Below are 16987 nucleotides of genomic sequence, written 5' to 3'. Positions count from 1 at the left end.
GGAATGAAGGGAATGAACACTGTTGGCTCACCCCAATACTGGGGGAGGATGGTGGCTCTAGTTCACTGCTTGAGACACCCAGTGAGGAAACACTGGGTGTTAAGACCCATACAGCACAAACCTATCAAGCTTTTCCATGTGCAAGTCCACCAACTGGAGAAGCCATCATGGCGTGGCACACATCACAGCAGAGAGCACTCAATGAAACTCAAAAGACCCACTACAAGGAGGGGGCAGCCACTCAATCAGAAGCAGAAAGCAAGCAAACTAGTTCACTACCTCCCCACCTGACTCTCATGCCATACATTTTCCTCACCTACATCTAACAGTGGCCAAGATGAACCACGGACACTTGCTCCTATCTCAGGGAGAATAAAAGGGCCAGTGTGGGCTCTGGCTTGTAAACTGGTGGCCCTATGAACAATTAGAAGGCTGTGGTGCATTAGGAACTGAACATACAACCTTTTCCACTAATAAAGTTAGTACTACTATTTTCTTTTACTATTTTTAATCATTAACTGGGTAAGCTCACTGGACAGAACTGCCTTTTTTTTTTGGGGGGGGGGGTCTGGGAATATTGTCTAGTCAAGTGACTTGCTCATTAACACAATAGGCAAATGGAGGTGTAAGGAATGAAACCTTGTACCCTTTACTACAGGAAGCAGCTAACAGCTCAGAGTCTCAATCCTCTCTGCTAACTGCCAGAACAAAGTACTGTATCAAGATCAAAATATGGAAATGGCAGGAAATAACTGGTGGTTTCAAGGGTTAAACACGTTTATCCTAGTGTGAGAAGCAACATCAGAACATGCACCAGTACAGGGCATAACCACCCCAAGAAAGGAAAACTTCTCAAACTAGAACTAGGCAGAAAGGATGGACAAATCTCAATCACAGGCCCAACAGAAGGAGGGTCCCCGAATTTAGTAACATCAGCACAGTAGCTTAAAACGCATACATATTACTAATATTTACTCCAGGCTAAATAAGGCAAAAATTAACATGTAAATAATTTCAGTGCAGTCAGTTTAACTGAAAAAAATGTGTACAGCAAAAATAAATAAATAAATTAAAAAAAAAAAAACCCCGTCCAATACGAATCAACACTGTGCTTGGGTCTATGGATTTAAAACAGTTGCTGCTCTAAAGATACTCACAGGTGACTTAATCAAGTCTAAATTCTCCACACCACCACCCTTAAAGAATCCTCATTCTTACTTCTCAATAATATTGTTTTGTATTGGTTTATGCTAAATATTCTACACTTTAATATTTTTGTCAAATATTGCAAAATTTGGCAAAATGCAAAGGGTAAATCTTTTAAAAAATTAAAAAAAGTGTTTTTACCATATTGTGGATGATGTTGGTGAGTGACCAGACCACAGGAACACTGAAGAATGGGATACTGAGGAGGACAATGTGCAATAAACCAATCCCAAGGACGTACGCAAGCCAGATTCCACGACTGTTCATAACACGAGTGTTTGGATTTACTTCACTGTGAGCTGTGCCCACATTCATTATGCTCTCTGGTCACAACCTGAAATGAAAAATGATCTATTCTTACACACACACACACAAAAAGAACAGATAACTAACTATTCCTGAACTCAAACATGCAAGGTGCATTACAAATGGAATACACTCTTAATGAAAAGATAATAGCCACATGCTCAAAAGTTAAACACAACTGCTAACTCAAAACAAACCTAGTAATTTGTTCCTCTCATTTGGAGAAGTTCACAGTGCTGTTAACAAATACTTGTACCCAGTTTCATCTACCCTTGAAAGAAAGTGCTGCCACTTGTGGCAGGCATTAAAATGTACACAATATATGCATTTCATCTGTTATATTTCTGAATAATGCTTTGCTCCAACTCAGCAATAAAGTTAACACTGTTAAATTACTATGTGCCTGTTTCTGCAGTATAGAAAACTGTTGTGGACGTCAATAAAACATCATCCCCACTTTCTACATGGGGTCAGGGTGTCATGTTAACGGTCTCCATCTCTCTCAATTCAATGCCACACACTTGCCTTCTTCAACACTTATGCCTGACTGTTGCAGACCTACTCTATGCCAGCTTGCTGCAGCCCCTCTGATTCTAGCTTTGACCTCTTCATTCAAACTTACCTTCTCCTCAACCACCCCTCCCAGACAGCTGAAGGTGTTAACCTGCTCTTATCTTCCCTGCCATCTCAATTCTCAGCTTCTTCTGATTTCCCCAGTTTGCTGCCATCACCACTGTGTTATCTGTACTTAGTTTCATCCTACGTGCCTTCAGTTTTGCATTCCATTCCTCTGTCCTTTGCTGAGGTTCTTGTGCAGAGTCTACCTGTAATATCACATAGTCTGCATACAGCAACTTTGTTGATATGTCCCTTGTAATTTGTTATCTGTACTTAGTTTCATCCTACGTGCCTTCAGTTTTGCATTCCATTCCTCTGTCCTTTGCTGAGGTTCTTGTGCAGAGTCTACCTGTAATATCACATCGTCTGCATACAGCAACTTTGTTGATATGTCCCTTGTAATCCATCACCAGTAATAACAGCTGTGGGCTCAGAGCTGAACCCTGACACACCCACTCCCATTGGGAACCCTTCTGTGACACTCAACACTGTTCATACTCGAGTCATTGGATCTTTACACATAGCCTGCACTAATTCTACCAATGTTTCTGGAACTTCGAACCACCACAGGACTGCCCAAATCAGATTTCTTGGGACACTGTCATATTCTTACTCCATGTCTAGCAATGACCAATTACACTCTTTCCTCATCTCTAGCTTCTTTTCAACTATAGGTCTCATTGGAAATATTGGGTCAGTTCTGCTACATCCTGATCTGAATCCAAACTGCTCATCTCCCATCTTACTTTCTACTAGTCGGCAAATTTGTTTATCACTCACCCTCCCCACAGCTTTCATGCAATGTGAAAGGACGTTGATATGTCTGTACTGCTCATAATTATGCATGACTCCTTTGTTTTTGTACACTGGCACAAGTATGGTTATTCTCCAATCATTGGGGATATGCCCTTCTCTACATACATGAGAACCTTTCAGAGCCACTTCTCCTCTATATCACCCATCATCTTTATCACATCCGCTGTGATCCCATCTGAGCCTGCTGTTTTCCCCGACTTCATTTTCCTTAATGCTGTTCTTAGCCTCTCTGTTAGCCAACCAGAATCCCTTCCTAGTCTGGTCCGGCTTTTCTATTTCCCACTTTTTCCTGCACTCCTTTCTTTTGATGACTTCCTGGACTTCTGCATTCCACTACCAGCTTTCCTTATGTTCTTTACTTCCATACCTGTCTCAACCACATACCTGTTCTGTAGTCCTCACACACTCAGTTTGAGGTGCTGCCATTCTTCTTCAACTCCATTTCCTCCTCTTCTTGGGGTGCTACAGCCCAAAGTAATTCCTTGAAATGTTGTACTTTTTCTCCAGTCAACTTCCAGGTCTGCAGACTGGACTCTGCGGTCCTTAAAGCCTTCTTTGACCCTACTTGCAGCTAACTGTAGCAACCAGTGGTTTATGCCGTGGACTAACTGATTCGACAACAATCCCCTTTCCTTACTAGGAGGAAGTCCACCTGAGTTGCACATTGGCCACTCATGCATGTGATCTTGTGACCATCTCTCTAACCATGTGTTGGCCACTATCAAGCCATTTACCAGACAAAAGTCTAGAATGGCTTCCTCTTTATTCATGTTACCCCACTCATGTGGACCCAGGCAGTCCTCATATCCTGTTCTGTCTATCCGGATATGTGCACTCAGAGTCACCCATTATCAACACCAATTCCTGTTGTTCTGCTTTATCTAGTAGGTCCTACAACTGCTGTCTGATGCAATCTTTTCCTAATTATCACAACCCTGCTGTGGGGCACAGGCTGAGATTATGAATATTGCCCTATCATTACACTGGAGTCTGATTGCCATGAGTCTGTCGTTAATTCCGATGATATCCCTCACTGCCTTCTGAACCCTCTCTCTCACCATAATTCCCACACCATTTCTAGCCTGCCGTCCTCCTGAGTAGTAAACTCTGGATCCCAAACCAAGCGGCTTTGCTGCACTGCCCTTCCATCTTGTCTCTTGGATACATAGGATATGCAGGATCCTCTGTACCATCATGTCATCAGTACAACAGTAGGACAGAGCTGCATAAACAGTGTTTCATTGTATATCATGCTGTCTGCTAGTTCTCAGTACACATTCATATAAGCTTATCATGAAAAACTGCTGTAACGTTATTCTTCACAACTATGTACTGCACCACAGCCTCCACCTGAAATCGTGCTGCATTACAGTTATGTGGCTGCACCAATAGGGTAAAAAAGTCAGTGCATCTGTATGGCAGCATAACTACTGCGGCTGGCAGAAGGCTGTGTACTTCACTACCACATCCCATCCCCTAGCACTTAAGATGCACAATAAAGTTGCAGGTCAAAACACTGCTCATATGATGGAGTGCTTTCTGAGGCTGTACATAACTCTCACTCTTTCATATATATATATATACACATACACACACACACACACACACACACACACTGAATAAAGCACAGCATGTCACTTTGTGTTTCTGGAAAAGTACTACCACTGGTAGTTTTGCACAGCGGTTGCAGCATTGTACAAATATGCAAGCATGGGTTGCATTTATTGTAGTACAGTTTAGTAGGTGCTTTTTAAAGTGACTAGGCAGAAACAGTTAAGTACTAACACCTAATGAGATGCAATGAGAAACAGTACATAGGAATGGGTAAAGATGAAAATCAAAGCAAATTGCACTGCTCCTCATTCCTGCATTATTAGCTAAACCCTTGGAGTCCTGCTCTTCTAGAATTTACACTCTTCAGCAAAGAGAAAGGCAAATGCCGCCATTGGGGAGACCGTATGTATGAGCCCACCTTTGTGTGAATGTCTGTGTGTGTAAGTGGCTCCCTACTGAAGGTGGGAGACCTGCAACTACAAAAAATAAAGTGCAAAAGGCATAGAATTACAGCAAAAAAAAAGTTATAGAATGACAGCTAATCTTGAAACTCTCAAAGAGTTTTTGCAGGAGTTAAAACTGCCAATGCTGAGTGAGCATTATGGTAAATATGCAACTTTCACACAACACATTGGGAACTTCTACTCAATCGCCATTAAAGCTGAGTCCCAAGCCAACAATCCTGGTTACCTCATCACAAAAGAATACCACAGAAAAAGAAAATGCCAAAAGCAGACCTTGATCTGGAGATGACATCCAGATCATAATGTTTTTCAAAAATATTAAGTGATACTCACACAACAGCTGCTCAAAGATAAATCGATGAAGTCTTTTTGAAAAAGCTTGAAATGCAGCCATGGCTCTAGTAGTTTTATGTGTACTAGTAGTCTGAGATAAGGACTTGCAGTACGTTTGTTAACAAAGCAACTATGGCAATATTTTAATTTCTTAGAGAAATCAACAAAAATACAGGAACCCTTCAATGCTTTGGATCTCGTCAAATAAAATCCGAGCTGTTTGTGTGCATCCAAATAATCATGTGGAATGTGGTGCTGCGGTAGCGTTGTTGCCTCACAGTAAGACACTGACCGGTTCGATTCTCAGCTAGAGCGTCTTCTGCGTGGAGACATGCGTGAATGGACGTACCTTCGTTGAAGGTTGTGCGTCAGGCCTGGCAAGCCGGTACATAAAAATCAACTGCCAATCATTAGCGGACCGGAGTTCCGCTGTGGCGACCCCTAACCGGGAAAAGCCGAAAGACACAAACAAACTGAAGATCATGCAACTTTTTTGTAATAAACTCCATGGCACAACAACTTTGGGCAAGAAAGGAAGACCGGTACATATTGTGAAACTATAAATATCTATGTAACGAGATATACGACAGATGAAACACAAGACTTGCACCTCTGAAATCCTTCTTGCCAAAGCAGTAGCTACCAAGGCAGTTTTCCAAATAAGGAACTTAAAGTGTACAGAAGAAGCTGCCTCAAACTAAGACACTGTCAGCTTCACCAACACAAAATTAAGGTCTTACAAAGGAGAGGCCAAGGAAGCACCTACACCCTAGTCGAAACTGGAAATGACTCTAGGTGAATTTAAAATCAATAAGAAACCTAGTCCAGAATTGAAAACCTGGGAAAGACATTCTAAAATGCTGGCCACAGGAGCTGTAAACAGGTCTAGTTCTCTTGCTGTGCTCCATTCCAAGAATTAAACCCATTTACAACAATACATGTTTGTAGTGCTTGTTCTCTAGATAGAAATCAGGATCTGGACCACTCTGACTTGGTGATTGGTCCCCGATTATCAGTGGAACTAGAAAAACCAAACCATTAACCGATCAGTGAAGATCCAGAGGGTGTTACTTGAATGCGGGAGACAGAAGCCTCTTGGAAAGTCCAAGAAGAACAGGCCTCTTCAGGAGATATGGCCAAAGAAGCAGAGATCCAAACTGGACAGGGCAAAAAAAGATGCTATCTGGAGGACCCTGGCTTTGCTCATCTTGGCTGCCTTGAGGAATTTTACAATAAAGGGATATAAGAAGAATGGAAAAAGAAGGCCTGGGAGATACTTATGTACCACAACAGTTATGAAGAATTCAAAATAAGGAGGAATAGAGGAAAAGTAATTGCTGGATTTGTGGATGAATGCAGATGTAAAGAAGTGACTCTCAGCAAGGGAATAGGATCCAGGCTATTGCTGGACTGATGGACCACTTCTATGGCATCAACAAACATTCGAGATTGACTGCAAGAGAACTGTCTTCTCCAAGGCTATGGCTAGGAATGAGAAATTTCTGGGAAACGTAATATTCAAATACTCTTGGCATTTTCCAATGAAAGCAACGTAAGTCAGTGCACACCCCTACTTTTTTATAAACCAAATCAATGCTATGTTGAAGTGGATGACAAATGCACCTGTAGGAAGAAACCCTGAAGTACCTAGAATGTGAGAAGATGGCCCTCTTTTCTAACATGCTGATGTGCAGGTTGACTTCTTGGATTGATTGGGTGCCTTAGAATATTTTCTAGAATGCCATCCCAACCCAGTGCATTAGACTATCTACTTTAGATAACGCCCTCCCATGCCAGTGCACTGGAGTCCACAATCACAGTTACCCTGGGGGCTGGGATACAAGAGTCTGCCAAGAGACAAAAAGTGCAGAACCCTTGTAAAGAGAAAAGTGTAGAGAAGCATGGGTAAATGGAGCTACTGAGGTACCCTGGCAATGTTTTATGAGCTATGTACCTGCTAGTCTTAGTCCTAGAGGTGATGAAGTTGAAACTGTCATAACATGTTTTAGGCAAGTCTGGTAGAGTTTTGTCATGTCTGTCATAACGGTGCAACATGCAGTCTGAAAGCCACAAGATGTATTAAGCAACCTTCCTGTTTTGGCTTCACTTGTTACAGGAAACAACTAACTTATCATTTTCATCTTTTCCTCTGAGCTTTGTCCTGTCTATACAGCAAACAGACAATGAGCTGCATGTGCAGTGAAGATGACATACTCATTGGCAACAGTACTGGAAAAAGAAAACTGGCAAACAAAAACTGGTTTAAATTGGTTTCTGTAGTTACCACAAGCATGAAGGAAGGGCTGGTATGTAGTGAAACTATTTAATGCCACTTATGTTTCTGCACTGAAGAAATGCAGCATGAAGTAAATGTCCATGGGAGCCTGGATCCTTTAAAAAAGAAAAAAAAAGGGGGGGGGGGGCACACAAGAAAGGTGTCATGGAAAATGGTCTTACAAACACAGCAGCAGCCAAGAGTTCACAATTGTGTCCTATATGTAAATTACAAGTGATACATAAATGGACTTAAATGGAAGGATAGTTAAAGCTGGCATCCAAAAGCTCAGTGACGTATACAGTAGGAGGATCAGACATGTCAGTAAAGAAAAAAAAAAACATGCATTTAGTGGAAGCGCTCACAAAAGAAAAAATCAAAAACTTTTCCCCTGGCCACTAGGCAGAGAAAGTGATGAAAAATACTCTAGCACATAATCTTCAGCGATAACTACTACAGAAAATGGGGGCAACCGATCTGTTAGTTTGAAGGAGTCAACAACTGTTTACGATGAAGTCAAAGTGAAGGCACTGGATGTAGCACTTTTTTTTATTATACATAGCACCCCACCAGCCTAAAATCCCTCTTTCAATCACCCACATCCCTCGAAGCCTTTTTAAACTCAATTAACAGAAAGTTCTTTGTCCTCTCCTTCTAGCATGTCGAGGGGTCAGTTGCTAGCGTCCTCTCCTGCCCAGCTGGTGAATCTGGGAATATTGAGGCAATGTTACAATTGCCTCATGTACACAGACAACCCTCTCCTTCTCCCACAAAACACAAATACATGCGAGAGATGCAACTATATAGCCAAACTGGAGGCCGAGCTCTCTCAACATAAGATTGGAAAGACCAGACAGGAGGAGAAGGGAACCACACACACCACAAATCCAGTCTCACATAGTACTATCACAACTTCAAATCATACACATAAACACACAAAGACATACTCGGAGGCTCTGATCAAAAATCTACCAAAACAGCAGAGGCCACCAAAGCAGACACCCAAACAACTGCCACCTCATGACACAACACATGCTACACACAGACCACAAAGTCGGTGTGCCAAACAGTCACAGCCCTTAAGGCCAAACACAATGCCAGACACACTTGTCATAGGTGACTCCATAGTCAGACACACTGACATCCCACTCACCAGATTGAGTAAGGAGAAGGTCACAGTAAGCTGCCTGTCGGGCGCTAGAATCCGCCACATAACGCAAGCACTCAGGTCACTCAACAGCAAGTACAAGTATGACTCAGTCATTGTCCATGCTGGTGTGAATGACCTGAGACGCACCTCCCTGGACTACATGAAAAGAGACATAGAGGAGCTCTCTGATTATGTAGCCCAGGCAGGTATGACCCTGACCCTGAGCAGTATCCTACCTTCACCAAGAATGATGCCACAATACAGAGACAAGATGATCAGCTTTAATAATTGGCTTAATCTCTGGTGTCATTCAAAGGGGATCCAATGTCTGTCTGCCTGGGATGACATGCTGGACAAGCCACGATGCTTGAGGGCGGCTTGCACCTGTCACCCTTGGGCTTCCGGATATTGGCAAAGGCTCCTGCCACCCCCATAGTGCCTTTTTTAGGCAAGGCTCAAATTCTAAACCTACCACCCTAGAACATAAAAAAGAAAATAAACTAAGGGTAATGCTGCTCAATGCCAGAAGTCTAAACCTCAAGATGCACACACTCGAAGCCCTTCTCAGTATGGAGAACATCGATGTCTGTGCTGTGACTGAAACCTGGTTCAAGGCTCCTGAGAGCACCCCGGCACTATCAGGTTATACCTCATATCATGCGTTCCGGCCCAAAATCCGGACCACACCAAGAAAGGAGGGGGGGGGGTATCCATATTCATCAAGGATACCCACACCTCCAGGTTGGTAACAGCGTCTGAAGCATCGGAGACCATCCAGGTGCAAGTAACCGTAGGAAAGACTGCTCTGCAATTTGTAGCATGTTACAGGCCACCCTCTCAAACTCAGGAACATCACACAGCTTTCCTGAAAACACTCGAGGGGATAAATGTATCTCCAAACACCATCATATTAGGTGATTTCAACTACCTGAATATAGACTGAGATCATTACTCAAGCCCCAACACTCTAGCCCAAAGGTTCCTGGAGTTCATAAACTCAAATGCCATGGAACAACTAGTCACCATCCCCACGAGAGGAGAAAACATACTAGATCTCATCATCACGAACATGGGGACACAATGTTCAGCACCAGAGGTGTACCCCTCATTGGTGAGATCAGATCATAAACTAATCTCACTGGAAGTCCACATCCACCCCCACCCCAGATAAAAAAAAACACAGTGAAGAACTTCTCAAAAGCCAGCTTCACACTTCTTAAGACTGGTGTGGTTTCCTTCAAGGCCCCAGAGCCAGCGGAAACCATTACCCAAACAGCTGAATCACTTACAAATGCCTTCTATCAGCACCTCCAGGACTGCATGGATCAGGCAATCCCAAACAAAACAAAGACACTTTTCACCAAAGGCAAGCGCCCAGCCTGGTGGACCCCAGCCATTAACAAACTCTACAATAAAAGGAGAAAGCTACTACAAGATAGAGCAAAATCCTTAAAAGGGAAGACACCCTTGATCACTATAAGTAAAAAACTACGATCGCTCATAAAATCATCCAAGGCAAATTTTGAAAGAAAAATCGCTAAGGACTCAAAAGACAATCATAAGGCCTTTTTTAGCTATGTTAGAAACCTGGGAGGAAACTCCCAGATATGCTCAGAATTAGTTCAAAATGATGTAAAAATCACTGAACCAACAGACATTGCCAACATACTGGCTGACAGGTTCAGTGCAAATCCCTCCCCAAAAGGAGAGATATCTATCCCAGCAGATTGTAGCCTCCCACACATCTCAAATGCTCAGGTGAAAACTGCTCTCTCAAGGCAAAAAACACAGCATCTATGGGACCAGATGGTGTCCCCGGTTGTGTGCTCCACGAGCTCAATGAGGAATTAAACCCGCTGTTAGGGCAGCTGTTTAATCTTAGCCTCACCTCAGGATACGTACCCAAGGAGTGGCGTACGGCAACTGTGGTCCCACTTCACAAAGGCGGTGCCTCCACTGACCCTGGTAATTACCGCCCCATCAGCTTGACAAGCCTAGTCTGCAAAGCTATGGAGAGGATCATAATAGAACTCATAAATAAAGACATAGGGGACTTACAGACATTGGATCCAACCCAGTTTGGCTTTGTCAAGGGCAGATCATGCCTTTTAAACTTGGCTGATTTTTTTGAAACAGTCACCAAGGCCATTGATGAGGGCAAGGCAGTCCACACAGCCTACCTTGACCTTGCAAAAGCTTTCGACACAATACCCCACTCGGGTATCATAGAAAAACTCACCAACTTAAATGTAAACCCATACGTCACAAGATGGGTTGCAAACTGGCTAAGTGACAGAACCCACAGGGTAAGAGTGGCTGGCGCCATGTCAGACTCCAAGCCGGTCACAAGTGGTGTCCCACAGGGCTCAGTCCTAGGCCCCCTCTTGTTCGGCATCTACTTTTCAGAAGTACAGGCAAACACAGGAGGACTATGGCTGACAGTTTGCAGATGACTGCAAACTGGGCGCCATAGTTGAAAACACATCAGACACAGATATCCTCCAGAAGGGTCTCATAGAAACGGATAACTGGTGCCAGAGCCATGGCCTAAAGTTAAACGCCAAAAAATGCATAGTCATACCCTTCGGGAAAAACAAGGTTACCCCTAGCTACCATATAGGTGGCAATCCACTAAGCACAGAAGAGGTTATCAGGGATCTGGGGACCCAGGTTGACAGTAACCTTTCATTTGACACCCACGTTGCCAAGGTAGTTAGGAAAACCTTCTACATTGCCCACCTGATCATGAAGGGATTCACATCTAGATCAAGGGAGGTCATTGTTCCCCTGTACTCATCACTCATCAGACCAATGATTGAGTACAATGCCCCATTCGGAATGTATCTTACCCGACACCTGCAGCAATTGGAAAGGCCCCAAATGTTCCTCACCAAGAGGATAAAGGGTCTCAAAAATATGTCTTATGCTGCCCGACTGAAGGAACTCCAGCTCTATTCAGTCGCATACCGTCTGCTCAGAGGTGACCTGTGCCTAACATACAAGGCCATGTCAAACCCGGAATTGATGGACATGCTCCACCTCAAAAAATCTAAATCCATAAGAAATACAAGAGGAAGAGACTTAAACCTTAACACAGTTATAAATAGGACGTGCTGGAGGGACAGATTCATCACCCAGAGACTCCCTATGCTGTGGAACAAAATCCAGGTACATGTGAGGCAGAGCACCTCGCTGGCCCTGTTCAAGAGAAATCTTGACAAATGGATGGGAGATCGCAGGTTTACCCTGGGGATCACCTCAGTGTCACTGCTAGACAGAGGCATGGTAAACTAATGGGCACAGTACCTTTCAAACTTAAGGGGTGGTTAAAGCCACAAAACTTTGGGCTAGGCTTATAAATGCCCTCGGGCAGATAGCCTAGTATGAACCTATGAACCTATGAAATATAGGAAACTAAAAAACTGGAAAAAAAAAATCCTTGTTTTCCCCACCTCTCCTCGACTAGTTTAGACCAGTATACAGGCTTTGCTGTATTCTGGGCTGTGGTGTAGTTCCTGTGTTGTCCATTGCCTTACTTGGATAGAAGGAAGTTTCTTTGCTCACCAGTGGGAGTGGGGAGCCTTGAGCAGCCTATCTGTCCCTGAAGGAATGACCTCAGCACAAGAGCTTGTAGTAATTGGTTGTTTTGGACCATTTCTAGCTCTTTTGAAGTTCCCTGTTTAAAATCCGCGTTTGTGCGGCTTTGAGCGATTGTGCGCATAGCGCAGCGCTGGTTAAACTTTTTCTGGCTCTGCCAAGTCTGCTCTTCAAATTTTCCCTTAAGAAAGCTCTACTCTTATAATAATCAGTCTACTCGCTTTATTATAAGCCTAGCACTTGTTCTCAAACCTCTCTTCTAAGTAAGCACTCTCAAACTAAAGTAAGCACTACATCCACCTACCACCCCTGTGAGTACCCACTTCCCTTAAAGGCACAGCACTCCCTTATAATATTCTAGCATATCGAGTAGTAGATTACTAGCATCCTCTCTGGTTCAGCTGGTTAATCTGGGAATCTTGAGACAATGCTACAATTGTCTCATGTACACAGACAACCCTCTCCTCCTCCCAACAAACACAAATACATGTGAGAGATGCAACTATATAGCCAAACTGGAGGCTGAACTCTCTCAACTCAGGACTGGCAAGACCAGACAGGAGGAGAAGGTAACCACACACACAGCAAACCCAGTCCCACATAGACCTACCACAACTGCAAACCAAACACATAATAACACAAAGACATACTCGGAGGCTCTAACAAAAAACTTACCAAAACAACAGAAGCTCCCAAAGCAGACACCAAAAAATCCACCTCCTCAAAACATAACACATGCAACACATACTTCAATAAATCAGTGTGTCAAACAATCACAGCCCTTAAGGCCAAACACCATGCCTGATACACTAGTAATAGGTGAATCTATAGTCAGACACACTGATGTTCCGCTTACCAGGCTGAACAAGGAGAGGGTAACTGTGAGCTACCTATTGGGAGCTAGGATCTGCCACATAACACACACACTCAGGTCACTCCAAAGCAAGTACAAATATGACTCCGCCATTGTCCATGCCGGCGTGAATGACCCGAGACGTACCTCCCTGGACTACATGAAAAGAGACATAGAGGAGCTCTCCGATTATGTAGCCCAGGCTGGTATGACCCTGACCCTGAGCAGCATCTTGCCCTCACCAAGAATGATGCCACAATACAAAGACAAGATGATCAGCTTTAATAATTGGCTCAATTACTGGTGTCATTCTAGGGGGATCCAATGTCTGTCTGCTTGGGATGACATGCTGGACAAGCCACGCTGCTTCGCAAGGGACGGCTTGCACCTGTCACCACTGGGCTTCCAGATATTGGCTAAGGCTCTTGCCACCCCCATAGTGCCTTTTTTAGGCAAGGCTCAAAAGACAAACCCACCTCCTTAGAAAACAAAAATGGGAAAAAAATGAAGGGTAATGCTGCTCAACGCCAGAAGTCTAAATCTCAAGATGCAAGCTCTCGAAGCACTCCTCAGTATAGAGAACATCGATGTCTGTGCGGTAACTGAAACCTGGTTCAAGGCTCCTGAGAGCACCCCAGCGCTACCAGGCTATACCTCGTATCATGCTTTTCGGCCCCAAAACTCGGGCCAAACAAAAAAGGGAGGGGGAGTGTCCGTATTCATCAAGGACACCCACACCTCCAGGTTAGTGGCAACACATGAAGCATCAGAGACCATCCAGGTGCAACTAACCATAGGCAAAACTGCTATACAACTGGTAGCATGTTACAGACCACCCTCCCAATCTCAGGAACCCCATTCAGCCTTCCTGAAGACATTGGAGGATATGAATGTCTCACCAAACACTATCATATTGGGAGACTTCAACTATCCTAACATAGACTGGGTGCATTATTCTAGCCCTAACACCCTAGCCCAAAGGTTCCTGGAATTCATAAATTCAAATGCAATGGAACAGCTAGTCACCTCTCCCACAAGGGGAGATAATATACTAGACCTGATCATCACAAACATGGGGACAAAGTGCTCCACTCCGGAAGTATACCCCTCACTAGTGAGATCTGACCACAAACTAATCACCCTGGATATACATATCCCACCCCCCCCCAACACAAAAGACTACAGTGAAAAACTTCTCAAAAGCCGACTTTACACTTCTTAAGACTGAGATGGTATCCTTTAAGCCCACTGGGCCAGTGGAAACCACATCCCACAATGCTGAATCCTTCAAAAATGCTTTCTACGGACATCTCCAAGAATGCATGGATCATGCAATCCCAAATAAAACCAAGACCCTCTCCACCAAGGGCAGGTGTCCTGTCTGGTGGACCCCAGCCATAAACAAATTGTATAACAAAAGAAGGAAGCTACTGCACGACAGAGCAAAATCCCATAAAGAGAAGGCATCTCTGATCAGCACTAGTAGAAAGCTACGTTCTCTCATAAAAACATCCAAGGCCAACTTTGAGAGAAAAATTGCTATGGATACTAAAGATAACCACAAGGCCTTCTTCTGCTATGTTTGAAACCTGGACGGAAACCCTCAGATATGCTCAGAGTTGGTTCACAATGACAAAAAATACACTGAACCCACAGATATTGCCAACATTCTGGCAGACAGGTTCAGTGCAAATTTCTCCCCTCCCTCACCCTCAAAAGAAGAGATACTTATCCCAACTGAATGTACTCTCCCTGTCATCTCAGATGTCCAGGTGAGAACCGCCCTCAGCAAAGCTAAAAACACAGCATCAATGGGACCTGACAGTATCCCAGGTTGCGTGCTACGTGAACTCCAAGAGGAGCTAAACCTGCACATAAAAATGCTATTTAACCTTAGCCTTACTACAGGATATGTACCTGAACACTGGTGTACAGCAACAGTGGTAACACTCCACAAAGGAGGCACCTCTACAGACCCTGGTAACTACCGCCCCATAAGCTTAACCAGCCTGGTCTGCAAAGCTATGGAAAGAATCATTATGGAACTCATAAACAGAGACATTGGGGACTTACAGACACTTGATCCCACCCAGTTCGGCTTTGTAAAGGGCAGATCCTGCCTTTTGAACCTGGTTGACTTTTTCGAAACAGTCACTAGAGCCATTGACGAGGGCAAAGCAGTCCATACAGCCTACCTGGACTTGGGCTAAAGCCTTCGACACAATACCCCACTCAGGCATCATAGACAAGCTCAACAACTTAAATGTAAATCCATATGTCACAAGATGGGCTGCAAACTGGCTAAAGGATAGAACCCATAAAGTCAAAATCACTGGAGCCATGTCAGACTCAAAGCCAGTCACAGGTGGTGTCCCACAGGGCTCTGTCCTGGGACCCCTCTTGTTCGGCATTTAGTTCTCAGATGTGAAAGCAAGCATGGGAGGGTTGTGGCTGACAAAGTTCGCAGATGACTGCAAACTAGGTGCCATAGTCGATACACCAGCTGACACATACATCCTACAGAAAGGCCTCACTGAAACAGACAACTGGTGCCAGAGTCATGGCCTTAAACTAAATGCCAAAAAATGTACAGTCATCCCCTTTGGGAAAAACAAAGTACCCACAAATTATCACATAGACAGTATGACACTGAGTACGGAAAAAGTAATCAGAGACCTGGGGACCCAATTCGATAGTGACCTCTTATTTGACACCCACATTGTCAAAGTGGTTAGAAAGACTTTCTACCTTGCCCACCTTATCATGAAGGGATTCACATCCAGATCAAAAGAGGTCATTGTACCCCTATACTCCTCCCTTATCAGGCCCATGATTGAGTACAATGCCCCATTTGGTATGTACCTCACCCGGCACTTGCAACAGCTGGAGAGACCCCAAAAGTACCTCACCAAGAGGATCAAGGGTCTCCAACATATGTCATATGCTGCCAGACTAAAGAAACTCCAACTCTATTCAGTAGCATACCGCCTACTCAGAGGTGATCTGTGCCTGATGTACAAGGCCATGTCCAATCAGGAATTGATGGACATGCTCCACCTCAAAAAATCCAAATCCATCAGAACCACGAGAGCTAAAGATTTAAACCTCAGCACAAATACGAATAGGACATGCTGGAGGGACAGATTCATAACTCGGAGGCTTCCCATACTCTGGAACAGAATCCCAGTTCATGATAGGCAGAGCCCCTCACTGACTCTCTTCAAGAGAAATCTTGACGAGTGGATGGGAGATCGTAGGTTTACCCCGGGGTCATCTCTGTGTCACTACTAGACAGAAGCACAGTATTCTAAATCTATTCTGTACACTTTTGTACCATTACATGGGGTGGTGAAAACCACATCACTATGGCTAGGCTTATAAATGCCCCAGGGCAGATAGCCTAGTACTAAACTATGAAACTAAATATGCCTAATTCAATAAACGGCAGCCAGCATCACTGTTGACAACTGACTCAGCCTTAAAAGTACACTTCAAGATAACTGGAAGAGCCAGGTGTAATTTAATGCACTTGCTTTCTTGCCACTGATATCAGGAGTCAGAGAAGGACTTCTGACATCTGGTGCTAGAGGCTAAATGATCATAAATGGGGCAACTCCACTTTTTGAATACCATGCTGACTGCGGACAGACTCGGGGAAATCACTCACGGGGCAACAACGTGTATATGTTCATCTTGCCAGCCAGGCACCCAAGAGTACCCAGAAGAGCTTCCTTAAGAATAACATATCATTGTTTTGCAATGACAGATGTGAAGTTTCAGCCCTTCTTGGAAGACAGAACTTGAGCCACTTCCCC

General features: G+C 44.0%; 1 protein-coding gene across 1 annotated transcript in view; it reads right to left on the bottom strand.

The window, feature by feature from the left end:
* The window catches only part of ORMDL3 (ORMDL sphingolipid biosynthesis regulator 3), a 505983-nt gene that overhangs the window by 258429 nt on the left and 230567 nt on the right, over positions 1–16987 (bottom strand). Inside the window, exon 2 of the mRNA XM_044055034.1 lies at positions 1348–1540. Coding sequence (XP_043910969.1) covers positions 1348–1521 — 174 coding nt within the window. The 5' untranslated portion in view covers positions 1522–1540. The remainder of the gene's footprint in view (positions 1–1347; positions 1541–16987) is intronic.

Source organism: Protopterus annectens, chromosome 13.part0 (genome assembly GCF_019279795.1).
Source record: "Protopterus annectens isolate FY-2018-M chromosome 13.part0, PAN1.0, whole genome shotgun sequence".
Taxonomy (NCBI): Eukaryota; Metazoa; Chordata; order Ceratodontiformes; family Protopteridae; genus Protopterus; species Protopterus annectens.
Note: the sequence above shows the minus strand (reverse complement) of the source record. Positions and strands in the feature narration are given on the sequence as shown.